Source organism: Brachypodium distachyon, chromosome 1 (genome assembly GCF_000005505.3).
Source record: "Brachypodium distachyon strain Bd21 chromosome 1, Brachypodium_distachyon_v3.0, whole genome shotgun sequence".
Classification (NCBI taxonomy): Eukaryota; Viridiplantae; Streptophyta; class Magnoliopsida; order Poales; family Poaceae; genus Brachypodium; species Brachypodium distachyon.
In genome coordinates this window covers 21,484,002-21,496,409 of record NC_016131.3, presented here as the reverse complement: position 1 = coordinate 21,496,409, position 12,408 = coordinate 21,484,002, and the positions used below count along the sequence as shown (strand labels likewise).

Genomic DNA, 12,408 nt, shown 5'->3' with positions numbered 1-12,408 from the left:
ACGTGTAGGTTGGATGCTTGCTTTATCGGAACAAGGCGTTCCCAACAACGAATTAGCCCTATTCCGTCTCCTTGGTATTAGAGTTATTTCTAAAACGTCGTTTAAAAGAGGGAGTAACAATTAGTACGATTTATATACAAAGTCTCACTGTCTAGCACACAATTCATTTTATTAAAGAGCATGTAACATACAAATTCACATTTTTAATAAAAAAAACAGTATTCTTTAGGATAATGCCCATGCAAAGTGCTTAAATGAGTACGGAGTAGCACTGTTAACCACAGTGTGTTCAATTGGCTCCCATTCAATGGGGCAATAATTCGGGGCTCTCCATGGACCAAGCCTACACGGCACTCGTCTTCCCGTCGGAGGAGAGAGAAGGAGAGCAGCAAAAGCTAGACTAATGGCCGTAGTGGTTGGTGCAAGTCGCTAGGGGAGAGAGAGAGGATAGGGATAGAGAGAGAGCGACTGGGGCCGTGTGTGGTGGAAGAGAGAGAAAGGGAGAAAGAGGAGAGAGAAGGGCACAGGCAGACGCAAGCGATAGGAATTAAACAAACAAAAGCAGCCGTAGAAAAAAAGCGTAGGCAGACCAAAACCCAACCCCAAAGGTGGGCAAGAAGAGGACGGCACCAGGCAAGCAGGCAGCAGCAGGCAGCAGCAAAGCCATGCCGCGGTCGCCGTCGCCGGAGAGGAACCACCACCACGCGCGCCGGAGGGGAGGAGGAGGCGGGACCCACCTCGTGCCGCGCGGCCGCTCGCCGTCGCCGCCGCCGCGGCGCTCGCTGCGCCCGCGCCGCGCCGCCGCCGCATCTTCGCGCCCGCTCGTCGACGACTTCTTCCCCTACCCCTCCTCGCCCTCGCCGTCTCCGCCGAGGCCCCAGCAGCGGAGGCCGCCGTCGCCGGAGCCGTCCAGCTCCGACTCCGACGGTGGCCGCGGCGGCGGCGGTGCTGGCGGGGCCGGCTCCTCCGCCTCAGACCGACGTCGGCGCAAGCTCAAGCTCGTCGTCAAGCTCTCCCAGCTCCCCCCGGAGCAGCAGCAGCGCCGGGTCCCACCTCCCCCTCCCTACTCGGACTCATCGGACGGGGATGAGCTGCCGGCTGGGGACCGCAGCGGCGGCGAGGAGCAGGTCAAGCCGCCCAAGAAGCGCCGGATCGAGTCGCGAGACGACAGATCTCGCAATCGCGAGGTGAAATATACGCCGCCGGATTGGTCTTCGGCTTTGCCTTTGCTTCACTCTGCAGCTGGCTGTAACGCGAGATCTGCTCTTCTTTTAGGTTTCTGGGAGGACCGACCCTGCGAGCGCGCCACGGACGAAGCGGCTCCCGGTGCCAGGTTCGATTTCTTCGCTGTTTGCTGTTTTCATCATCACGGTGATGGGATTTTGACTTTTCAGTGCCTTGATTTTAAGTGAAGAAATTGATTTTCTTTTTTTTGCTTTGCTGGATGGATTTAGGGATGGCAAGGACGACGCCGCTGCCTGACCGGAAGGCGGTGGATATGATTCTCGACAAGCTGCAGAAGTGAGTGTTTTGCATCTTGTAAGCTTACGCGAAATGGGATTTGGTTTCAAGATTTAATGAGCTGGATTTCTTCTGCTACTGTTTGATTCTGCAGGAAGGACACTTACGGAGTGTTTGCTGAGCCGGTGGATCTGGACGAGGTGAGGGCGTTTGTTCGTGCGTCATGCTTGCTGGAGATGCTAATCTGTTTGTGGTGTTATCGAGTGTTGATGATGCCTTGGTTGTTTTGATTGATGCAGTTGCCGGACTACCATGATGTGATTGAGCACCCAATGGACTTCGGCACCGTCAAGAGGAAGCTTGCCAGGAATGCATACCGCTCATTCGAGCAATTCGAGGTCAGACTTCAAGCTTATGTCATACGTGTAGCCAAGTGTAATAAAGCACTAGCATCAAATGGAGTGCTGCCATTGGTTGGTGCGTTGCGTAAATGGACGTTATAGTTGGGGAGGGTGCGTTGTTTCAGTTCATACTATATTTGTCTGGGAGTGAATTTCACGCACAAGGCTCTGCCCAACACTAGAAACAAACTTTCATATGTTGTCCTTACCTTGAGTGTCAACCTTTTAGTGCAGCCCGACAAATGCAGCAACATAGTGCGAGTTATCCATTATCACATGTTTGTAATTAAATTCCTGTCCACTTGTAATTTCTGGACGCATGGAAAATGACCACTGCCTGTTATAACTGTTCTATTGCAGGCCTGCGGTAAAGTCATACCATAACGTTTGCATGCAGTATTTTTTTGGTTTGCAAATACTACCTCCGTTCCATAATTCTTGTCTCAAATTTACACAAAAATGGATGTATCTATTCCTAAAAAGCGTCTAGATACATGTAATATTTCGACAAGAATTATGGAACGGAGGGAGTAACATCTAATGCAATGGTTACAATAGTGATAATATTTTCCTACCCTAAGCAGAAGATAACAATTTCTCTAACACAATATGCATTAACATAGGTTTTAAGTTTTTGTATGTTTGTCCCAATAACTGTGTGCCTGTAGTGTATGCTAAATCAATAATAATGCTGGAACAGTTGGTGACATTCATCTTTAAATTGCAGGATGATGTCTTCTTAATTTGCAGCAATGCAATGCTGTACAACGCACCTGATACAATTTACTTCAGACAGGTATGTGGACAGCCTTTCCAAAAATGATGTACCTACAATACCATCATTTATCAATTCAGTCAGCGTTTGTTGCTATGCTTATTCTTGCAGGCCCATTCGATACAAGAGCTGGCAAGAAAGAAGTTTCAGGAACTGAGAGATGAGGGCATACCTACAGAAAACCAAATAAAGGGCGAACAGAAAGTTAAACCAAATTCTTGCAACAGAGAACCCATCAAGAAGCCTGTCTTGATGTATTCGGAAGATGATCTGGACTTCCTGACACGGAAAGAGCAAATTAAAAGACCCTATTCAAAAGATTCAGTAGTTGATATAAGCTTCAAAGATCAAGTTAAGAAGCCCATCTCTAGGAATTCAGAAGACAATTTAAGTTCCTCTTTCCACAAAGAGCGAGTTAAGAAACCGATTTTCAGAAATTCGGAGAATGATTTAAGTTCTCCATTCAACAGAGAGCAAGTTAAGAGACCCATTTCCAGAAATCCTGACGATGCTCGAAACTCTTCGTTCCACCAAGCACAAGTTAGGAGAGCCATTTCAAGAAATTCAGAGGATGATCAAAGCTCCTCAATCCATCAAGTGCAAGTTAGGAAAGCCATTTCAAGAAGTTCAGAAAATGGTCAAAGTTCCTCTTTCCACAAACAGCTAGTCAAGAAACCCACTTCCCGGCGTTCAAAAGATGGCTTGTTATCCCCAAAAACACACGTTAAGAAGCCAGCGCACACAAATGGAAAAGAATCAGATTGCTCATTCCACAAAGAGTCATCCGAGAATCCCATTTGCACAAACAGAGAAGATGCAGGCTTATCCCCAGAAAAGCAATTTAGGGAGTCGAGTTGCAGATATAGAGATGGCATAGGCCACCCCCGTGAAAAAGAGTTGGCTGGGCAACCTATTTGCAGGGATGGGCGAGAGGATCTAGGTTACTCAAGCTGCGAAGAGACTGTTAAGAAGCTAGTTTGCATGAATAGCCAAGACGCTTTGTGTCCAAATGTCTCTCCTGCAACTGTTGCTTCTGCAGGAGATGGCTCTAATGGCCTAAGCATGCCGCAGGCTAATGGTGCTGAGCCCCCAGATTGTACTGTAGCCGATGGGTTTTCCGACAAAGATACCAGTTCTCCAGCGGATGAAGTCAGATCTGAGAAGACTGACGATACATCAGGTATCAATTTTCTTGTTCACCAAAACAGTTCTTCTACTGAAGTTGATCCATCTGTTAAATACATAGCTACTATTATATAATTAGGAGGTCATGCCTTACAGTTTTCAGCATAGAACTGAGTAAGTCACTAGAATGGATCAATTAGCAAATATAACCTGTGGAAAGAGAATTAGTCATCCAGAAGTGCTGTGATCATTTTTAAGTCACTATAATGGATCAATCATCAAACAAAGAAATGTTATGATTACTTGAGTTATTCCGGTCGTGAAAATTTGTAGTTTGGTACTGAAAATGCTTAAGTATCACCAGTACAACTTATTAAGTTTGTCGAGATGCATATCTTGAAGATTCAATTCATGTTGAGGAACTTCATTTCATACTATAAAAATACGTGCTCATATCAACCCAACTCAGTCAAACTTCAATGACAAATTTTATTCTTTCCATAACTTTTCAGCCAGAGATTATTCAGCAAAGCCCAGTCACAAGTCATTTGTGGTAGATGAGACGAGACGGAAAACTTACCATGCATCTGAAGAACAGCCTTCATCGGATTCTGACCCAATTTTTGATGTCCTCTGTGCAGAGCCAAGAGAGCTCATAAGTGTATGTTAGCACATCTGATTAAATCTAATCCTAATCCCTCTATGCTTCTTGGATTAGTCGCTTTGCTATTCAGTTCATATGGTTACATGCATCCTTGCAGGTTGGACTTCATGCTGAGCACTCGTATGCAAGAAGTCTGGCTCGTTTTGCTGGTTCACTTGGTGCCCGAGGCTGGAGGATTGCTTCTGAGCGCATTCAGCAGACATTACCCGCTGAAGTGAAGTTTGGACGTGGTTGGGTTGGAGAATATGAGGCACCATTACCACCAATTCTTGTCGTGCAGGATCAATTAAGAAGTTCGATTAGCTCTGATGTGAATATGCAAAGGAATGCTTCACTGCCTAGAGATAATGGAAGACTCAGACCAACAGAAAGTACTAATCCAAAGGATATGAGTTTGAGTTTACTTAACCGGATAACCACTGTCAATAACGTAGTTGGAGTGTCTGGTTCACTTGAGAGTCCAGAATTGAAGCCAAGATTATTTGGTGTTACTACTGAGCCCCAACACAGGAACAACGATGCATTATCACTGCACGAGAATCATAGAGTATCTAGAAATGTTGCGAAGACGAAAAGAACTGCTAGTGAACAAGTGAGGAAAGGCAGGTCCTCGTCCAGCACCCGTGCTCCTGAAGTGCAACCACAGAGGTCTGAATGTTCAAAAGGAGCTTCTCCTAGTGTGCTTGATGCGCCTGCCATGAACAAAATGGTTGGCCAGCCTAGACCCTTTTTCCAACCACCAGAAGATGTCAGAATTCAGCACATGAAACAAAGCAACTTGTCTAAAAGCTCCCGCCCACTTGAAATGGCACAGCAGAGGCTCGATTGTCCAAAAGGTGCTTCTTCAGGGGTGCATGATATGCTTTCCCCAAACAATTGTAATGGGCAGCCTAAACCCTTCTTCCAGTCACAAGAACCAGCTGCAGCACAGCCCAAAAATGAAGCTACATGGGTGTACCATGGAAGACCTGGTGATGGGAAGTTTGGAACTTCTGAGCCAAGCAGACCGATGAGCAACACTGGATTCATCACTAAAAATCAACCAGTAAATGCTAGCGGCTTTGCCTTGAATGCGAGCGGGCAGAAGAATATCAATGGCCATGCAAAATCTATGGGATCAACTGCAATACCTGGCCAAGTAAATGCACCGAACCGAGGGTTTGATGTCCCTCGGAACATTTTCTCGGCATTTCCAACAGCTGTTAGGGAGAATCAGAGCGTCCCGTCTGCTCCAGTAGCTCAATCTTGGATCTCATTTGGTGCTTCATCAGAGAGCAAACCAACCATCGTGAGTCCAAATTTCCACGACAGTAATTCTGGCTGGAAGATGCCATTTGCGAATGTCCGTCCTTCTGATGAACCAAAAACAAGTGCTGTTCCTCAATTCTTTAGACAGCCTGTTCAGGTTGCTAGAGAAAGTCCAGTTCAAAATAAGGGCTTGGTAATATTTCCCCAGTTAGTCCAGACAGATTTCTCAAGATCACAGGGCCAGCCACAATGGCAAGGGCTGGTTCCCCACATGCAACAGAAGACAAACAAGGATGTGCTCCGCCCAGACTTGAACATTGGGTTTCCCTCTCCAGGTTCACCACCAGCACGACAGACTTCTGGAATCAATTTGGAAGCGCAACAGCCAGACCTTGCTTTGCAGTTATAAGCTGATGGGAGTGGATAATGAAAAAGCACACACATGTGACTACAAGACTGGATGTCAAGATTCCGAAACATGAAGCATGTAAATACATGTGGAGCCTGGCCGCAAGATTGGGCAAAAGCAGAAATGGGACATCCATTATGTGGATATGTGCATCCTAAGTGTGTAAGATATCAGAATACGGATGGATGAACACTGCTTGGAGTCAAATCATATCGATCGGGCTATTTTACTCGGTACTGGAGTCGGTGGATCCAGCATTTCCAAATGCTGCGATGACTTGTATGTTGATAGCACGCCCATGATCCAATATCTTGAGCGTTCTTCTGACCACACGATAGCATTCCTACTGTGGAAATTTTTGCACCAGAATTTAGGACATATCTTTGGTAGTTAGGGCACGTGGTCAGCCGTATGTTAATTCCCACGTCACATTGTATGTTTGTTGTAAATGGTTCAGCATTGAATAGATTGTTAGACTAGAGCAGCCACCTTTATTTCTCTTTCTCAATGAAACTGCTTCTTTCTTGTTCTGTGCCAGGAATTGAGTTCCATGGTCCATTCAGTTCAAATGGCTCGCTGAATGAAAAATGTTAATAACTGGTTCAAGATTCACTGCACTACAAACTCTGGCATTTGGTCCAAATATAAATAAACCAATGAGCAGGGCTAGCTTACATGTATTTAATTTGTTTAGGACAAAGAGAGGTTTGTTGTACCACAGCTAGCTTGGAGCCTTGGAAAAATTGTAATGTTTGTGAATTCTGATCCTTACCTGCTTCACTCCAAATGTTAAGTGACTAAGCTTTGAATTGTGATCCTTTGCATGTGGCTGTTGAATTGTAGGACATCAGTGGTTCTATTGTGTAGCTGTAAGAATGTGCGCGTCTCCAAATGATGCAATAAGAGAGGGTTGGTGATCTATTGCCATGTAATCCGAGTTTTTTTAAATATTATTTAGATATATGGTTCGAGTGAAAGATGTATGCCTGGTTCTCTGAGTAGAAGAGCCTGTAAAAAAGCTACAGTGCCGAATTCTCAAAATCACATGGCAATTTTCAAGGGTGAGAAAGTAGTTTGGGTTTTCTCTTTAAACCTCAGTCATTTTTCTAGAGTAAACCTTTAGATCAACGTTCAGCCATCTTCATCTTCAAGAATATAATCTAAAGAAAGGATTGCACTGACATTTCACATCCATTTTACCAATTTATTTTATATTTAGGATGTTTTGACCTGTACACTTTCAGAAACGAGGAATTCTCATGCTGCCTAGTCTTGCTCACCGGCGGGGAAAGAACGTCTGTGCCAGCCAATGCCACAAACATGCTGGGGTAAAGCCTGCATGTAGGTCAATGATTCTGTCCTACAAAGCGCGGACACACGACACGCTCACAAGGAATTTGTAAACATATTTTGCAGAGGCGGTAGCAGCCTCCACAAGAAAAGGATCCATCGAATTCATCGATCCACGCGAAATGCATCCCATGACTAAATCTCACACTCTGTACTTGGGTCTTGGGGCATACACCAAAAGAGACCGACATGAAGCACGGATCGATGTGTACTGAAAAAGATGTTCACAAGTATGCACAAGCACAAGATATATGAAAGAACCAAAGGAATATCCATATAGCACAGACGCTTGTTGGGTGGCTAGGACCAGCAGCAAATTCTGCAGTTGGCACTGCCCAGTTTTACAACAACATTTGCTTAAGAACAGTCAGTTGAACAAATGGCAACATAAGGAGGAAGAAATATCAGCAGACCTGGTTCCACACCAGCTATTTCAGACAGCAGCTAATCACGGTCTTTCTTCGACGCAAATGCAGGCTAACGCTAGGTATCAGCGGGGCAGGGCTTTGTCCCAGATGCTTGGTACTTACAGGTTCTGGGCTCTGGCCTATTATTAGCTCGCAGTAAATCGAGGCCACTAAATCGAACAGAGCTAGCTAGGTCTCTCTGCTCTTGCCCTTCTTGCCACTCTTGGATGATTTCTTGTCTTGGCTCTTGGAGGAGCCCAGGTTCACCCAGGTGTAGTCACTCGGGATCGTGAAGGGGTCTGTGTTGTCTGCAACCTGCGACAGATTGACAGGCTTTGCTCTGGAATTCTTCGAGGCCCACCTCAGATAGGAGCTCCTGTGGGTGTCTGGCTTAGGCATGATGGATCCAGGACCTGGGCTCGCCAAGAGGCTGGGGCTCGACATCGGTGTGAAAAATTCCTCTGGCTCGACCAGGGGGACGAACTTGGTGAAAGTGATAACTACCCTCACGGTCGGAACAACAGGGATTGCCACCTGCATGAACAAACAGAGTCCTGAATTAGCTGGATTCACGCATAGAAACGAATCACAACCAAGCATGAACATTAGAATTATCAGTTTCCCGAATTCAAAGGCATCACATTTAGTTCGTAACTGCATTAATCGGTAAATTCTTCAGAAGCAAAATGAATGATGAAGCAAAAGGATATCCCAAGCAAGTGAATCATGAAGCAAGATTGAAATGTTCCAAGTTCTATTCTTGCTTATTGCCTCTAAACTCTAAAGCTGTTTATGCCACGGCAAGATAGTTATTACGCACCATTCACTGCTCATCTACAAACTACAGCAACTCCCCAGCATTGATTAAACCTGGAGGTTGCCTCCTTCCATGGCAATGCACTATGCAGATGAGCATGTGAGATGAGTAGACTCACTTACTTTGTTGCCCAAAAGAGTATCACATGTACACACGTCGGGCTCACACATATGCAATAAACACTGACAAGGAATGCTACCCTTACTTACTGTTCTTGATGCTATAAACAGCTAGATAGTCCCAATTGTGGCATGTAATAAGGAACCGCAAATTTGCCATCGCCTAACCCAAAATCTCAGAAACTCAAAGACAAGAATTTCCACGTATAGATGGAGTAAATAGCAGATGATTCGTCAATTACATTTATCCATGGTTTGCCAGTTTATGTGCACTCGTTTGCGCAAGGCATTGTGTCCCCCCTTGTTCAATTACAGCACAAAAGAATACTGAAATCTTGCCAAATTGGCACAATCAACGCTACTGAAGGAAATTCGCAGAACCAATGAAAATGAGAAAGTTGCTTCAGAAGATACACAGCGCAAGAACTTTACCTTCACTGGAAATGTCCCCGTCGGGAACTTCGTGGTGAGCAGCTCACGGAGGCGGCGGACCGCGCGCACACGGGTTGCCAGGATGTCCAGAAGCGGCAAGAACTCGTCGACGCTCAGCGGGAAGTCCTCGGTGAGCCAGACGGTTGGCCGGAGCGTCTTCACCGTCTCTTCCTCCTTCCACTTGGCTCCCCCCGTCGTCGCGTGGCGCCCGAACAGGCCATCCTCGCCGCGGCCCACCGACGCGCAGGTCGGTAGCCGTCGAGGCATGTCCACGCTGTTCCTCCGCCTCTGCGGCGTCCCCATGTGCGAGGGCGGCCCTGCCACGCTGCGCCGGCCGGGCACGTAGCAGCTGCGCCGTGGCGGGGCCGGGGGGATGTCGGCGACCAAGAAATCCCCGTCCTCGTCGTCATCCCGGATCTCTAGCGGCAAGAACTCTTCCCCTTCGTCGTCTCCGGCGAGCTCGAAGGTGAAATCCTTGCGACCTGCGTTGGCTGCCTTGAGGGTCCGGAAGGAGAAGACGACGTTGTGGACGTCGAACACCCGCGCCTTCCACTCCCCGACGCTCTCCGTCTTCTCCTTCCGCAACCACGTGGTTCTCGGAACAAGCCTCGCGGAGGTGATGTTGAGCCCCGGACGGTAGGCGGCTGCGTCAGAGGTGGCCGCATCCTCATCGCCGGCGGCCGCGGCCGCAGCGAACGCGTCGTGCACCTCGCGCTTGCCGCGGTGGAGCACGAGGAGCGAGCCCGGCGGGAGGCGGCGGCCTCCGGCTTCGGCCTCCTCGCCGAAGAAGAGGAAGGAGTGGTCAGCGCGGCGGATGCGGAGGCCGTCGAAGCCGGCGAGGGTTGTGTCGGCGCGCAGGTCGGCGCCGCGCTTCCATATGCGGTAGGTGTCGGACGGCGCGGCGCGCGAGAGGAGCGGCACGACGGAGCTCTCGAAGTGGAAGTCCACCTCGAGGTAGAAGTCCTGGACCCGGCGCAGCGCGGCGGACAGCGCGGGCGCCCGGCGGCGGAGCTTGGCCCAGGCCGCGAGGCGGTGGGCGCGGAGGAGGGACGGCGCGATGTCCTTGCAGCCGAGGCAGAGCGCCTCCTGGAGCGGCGTCCAGCCGGCGTGGTTCTGGAGCGTGGGGTCGGCCCCCGCGGCGGCGAGCGCGGACGCGTGGGAGGGGAGCCTGAGCCGCACGGCGAGGTGGAGCGCCGTGTCCCCGCCGGGCACGTCGCGGCGGTCGAGCGCCGCGGAGACGGACGCCGCCAGGCGGGCCTCGCGGGAGGCGTCGGCGGCGGAGAGGATGCGGGACGGGTGGGCGAGCGGCGGGAGGCCGGAGAGGATGGCGGACAGCCCCGCGGCGTCCCGAAGCGCGACGCAGTGGTGCGCCGGGCTGTGCGCGTAGTCGGAGGGACGGATCGGCGCAGACGACGTGCGCTTGGGCCGCGCCGCCCCAGCCCCCGCCCCGGCGGGGGGGATAGGCGCGGAGGAGGGGTCCTCGACTGACATTGCCTGCTCCTGCTCTTGTTCGGGGTGGGGGTCCTTGGGATTCTCGCGGTTTCTTCTCGGGTTCTCCTCCTCAGCTCTGGGGACGGGGAGGGGAGAGCAGCAATGGTTTCCTCAGAGAGAGTGCGTGCGTGGGGATCGAGTGGAGTGGAGAATAGCCGAGGTTGGAACCGTTGGGTGGGGAACCGCTGGGGAAGAAACAGGGCACGAGAGCCAGGCGGAGGATGTGCTGAGATGGACCGGGCCTGAGCCGGGCTCATGTCCTTTGCTAATAACTAGCGGGTTGCGCGGCTAGACTTGTATATAAGATGATATTTTGTTTTGCTAATATATTCATTTTGTATGCAATGTATTGTATTTGGATTTTTTTTTAAATAAATTATAGATGTTTAGATTTTGTTATTTTGATTTCTTTTTGTATGGAGGAATTTTAAACATTTGAAAAGCTTCATTTTAGGCATCGATTATAGATGTTTAGATTTTGTTATCCTTCATTATTTTTTGTATGGACGATGCAGTAAGTATTGATTTTTATCAACCCAATTTGCTTCTATTGGGCCCATTATCCATTGTCATGTACTCCCTCCATACAATATTAAGTGACTCAAATTTGCTCAAATATGGATGTATTTATGTTTAAAAAGCGTCTAGATACATGTTATAGAAAGTCACTTATTGTGGGACGGAGGGAGTATGACTCTTCCGATTTTTTACGTTTGACACAAATATCCCTTATTTCATCATGTCACTTCTGGTGCGTTGTTGCTTCTGGCGGCCGATAGCTAGAGATGTTCGACTATAGGTGTTTGGTTTGCTATCCTTGTCGTGGATTTGGGTGCGCCGATGGTAGATTGGCTTTCGGCCGGCGTTTTCGTTGCGAGGTTTTTGCTGCCAGCCAACAGATGTTGACGCAGGCATGTATCTGTTGACAGTGCATATGCGGATGTGTGGAAGCCGAATGTGCTTGCTACCCATGTTTTTTCATCCGATACACGTAGCATCTACGCCACATTGTTTTCTTTAATTTCTATGTCGTTTTCTTTAAATCTATTCCCTTGCGGCATCAAATCATTTACTGAACATCTCATATGAGCTGTGTTTGTGACATTATAGAACGTCACCGGCAGTTGGAGTAGTTGGTTCTTGCTTGCCTTTTTTGCGCGAGTCTTAAGGTCTCAAACATATGATAAGTTTGCATCGTTTTAAAAAAAAATCCTTTCTTTCTCTCGTAGTTGATGTATGACATATGTGTGGCTAGATTTTTTTTACATTTTTTATTATGCCAATTAGTAGCTTTTAGATGGTTGTGTAATGTTTAATGCATATTCAAACTATACAAAAGCTCGTAGTTAGATTGCACTTTGCGCAATTTAACATTTGAAGCAATGAACCACCGCTATTATAAATCTGCTCCCTTCTCTATGCACATTAGTGATGGTTCGGCTATGCATTTGTGCTACTCCGGATGGCAACGGGTACGAAACCTGATCGCAGCCTCGTCCCCAAACCCATCCCCGCTAACGGGTTTCATTTTTTCCTGTCCCGTCCCCATTGGGTTTTTCGGCCCCGTACGACGGGGAACCCGAACCCGTAAGAATACACAACTCATCCAGGAAAAATAGCAGCATAACGACACAAAACATCGTGTTTTAACAGCACAATGATAGTAAAACAATATAATGACGACATGGCGCGGAAGGAGTGAGAGCGCC

The 12,408-nt window shown here is 48.2% G+C and overlaps 2 protein-coding genes across 2 annotated transcripts; one reads left to right on the top strand and one right to left on the bottom strand.

Moving 5' to 3' along the window:
* Window positions 1–574: 574 nt before the first annotated feature.
* LOC100826422 lies at window positions 575–6,845 on the top strand. The gene is made up of 9 exons (XM_003562988.4): window positions 575–1,187; window positions 1,276–1,333; window positions 1,455–1,521; window positions 1,616–1,661; window positions 1,761–1,859; window positions 2,590–2,658; window positions 2,749–3,817; window positions 4,275–4,423; window positions 4,524–6,845. The coding sequence occupies exons 1-9, from the start codon at window positions 666–668 to the stop codon at window positions 6,081–6,083; spliced, it is 3,639 nt and encodes a 1,212-aa protein (XP_003563036.3). The 5' UTR covers window positions 575–665; the 3' UTR covers window positions 6,084–6,845.
* Window positions 6,846–7,666: 821 nt separating this feature from the next.
* On the bottom strand, window positions 7,667–10,949 carry LOC100826113 (ankyrin repeat domain-containing protein 13C). Its single transcript, XM_003562987.4, has 2 exons — window positions 9,209–10,949; window positions 7,667–8,374 (listed from the first exon to the last, which is right to left on the bottom strand). Exons 1-2 carry the CDS (start codon window positions 10,697–10,699, stop codon window positions 8,030–8,032), a joined length of 1,836 nt encoding a protein of 611 aa, XP_003563035.1. The 5' UTR covers window positions 10,700–10,949; the 3' UTR covers window positions 7,667–8,029.
* Window positions 10,950–12,408: the final 1,459 nt, after the last annotated feature.